Raw genomic sequence first — 1,139 nt, forward strand, 5'->3', positions numbered from 1 at the left:
TTTTGATAGTGGACAATAATTTTGGAAAAAACTAAAATAGTAAAGTGAAAAATAATTTTGGACGGATGAATATTAGTTTTATTGTGCTTGTCTTGAGCATATATGAAGCCTGAGTACAAGATTACATCCTATATATATGTCATGATAGCTTTTGACCCTCATCTTCCGCCCATTTCATTTTCCATGACACAAGCTCGATCTGTGACACTAAGACACATGATCTTGTGTTATTAAGATGATGTTGTATAACTATAAAATTATTAGTGGCCATACATATATAGCAACCATAGTCCATAAGTTTATTCCTGTAATCTTCACAGTAAGGAATTATAGATATGATACATGCTCTTATTAAGTACTATATCGCTGGTTTTCGAGGCATTTATTTATTCTATTCTTTCCAAAAAGTTTTAACAGAATATGATCATGTAATTGGCTTCTCGGCAAGTAAAAGTACTTGATCCGTCATCAAAAGCATAGCTGTAAGCAGTAGGGCAACCATGCTTGAAATATTCCGAGTATTTCGTGGGCTTGCATATATTAGGATCCTGGAACTGACCAGTGCAACAATATTCAGGTGACTGAAAAGCTGTGCATCCGCTCTTGCATGCCACCGTCTCTCCATGATCCCCTTTCACTTGCAGATTAGAAGGGCAGTGTAGGTTCAAGTCAGTGTCACAACCTAATGCTGGGGCAAACTCGCGAGTCGTCATATGGGAATATCGATATGGGCAAGTTATATCCATCCACGAGGCTAACATCATAAAAATCTAAAGGGCTATCGAGGGTGAACTCAGCTAGCGAAGCTGGGGGTTGTCCTCCAGCACCGTTGCAGTAAAGACCATTTGCGCAGTCTCCAGTTTCACATGTTCCCTCACCATGATTATTGAAGTTGCATCCGCTTCGGCCCCAAAAGCGTCCTGACCATCCTATTGGAGCTGTCACATTCGTTGATTCTTGAGGTTTAAGCTCAAGACCACCTTTCATGAGTAAGGGTCGCCCGGCAGAAGGTTGGATCGCAGGCCATATGGTCATGGCACATCTGTTTTCGAATGTAAAAACTGCTGCATCAACACCTGTATAAGAAATACCATGAAATATTATTATTAAGAAAAGCGGAAGTATTGAAGCAAAAAACA

The 1,139-nt window shown here is 39.9% G+C and overlaps 1 protein-coding gene across 1 annotated transcript in view; it reads right to left on the minus strand.

The window, feature by feature from the left end:
* Nucleotides 1-410: 410 nt before the first annotated feature.
* LOC111891397 (thaumatin-like protein) overlaps nucleotides 411-1,139 on the minus strand; it is a 23,320-nt gene continuing 22,591 nt past the window's right edge. Inside the window, 2 exon segments of the mRNA XM_052765672.1 lie at nucleotides 411-680; nucleotides 682-1,076. Of these exon segments, the coding sequence (XP_052621632.1) occupies nucleotides 411-680; nucleotides 682-1,076 (665 nt within the window).

Source organism: Lactuca sativa, chromosome 7 (genome assembly GCF_002870075.4).
Source record: "Lactuca sativa cultivar Salinas chromosome 7, Lsat_Salinas_v11, whole genome shotgun sequence".
NCBI classification, from domain to species: domain Eukaryota; kingdom Viridiplantae; phylum Streptophyta; class Magnoliopsida; order Asterales; family Asteraceae; genus Lactuca; species Lactuca sativa.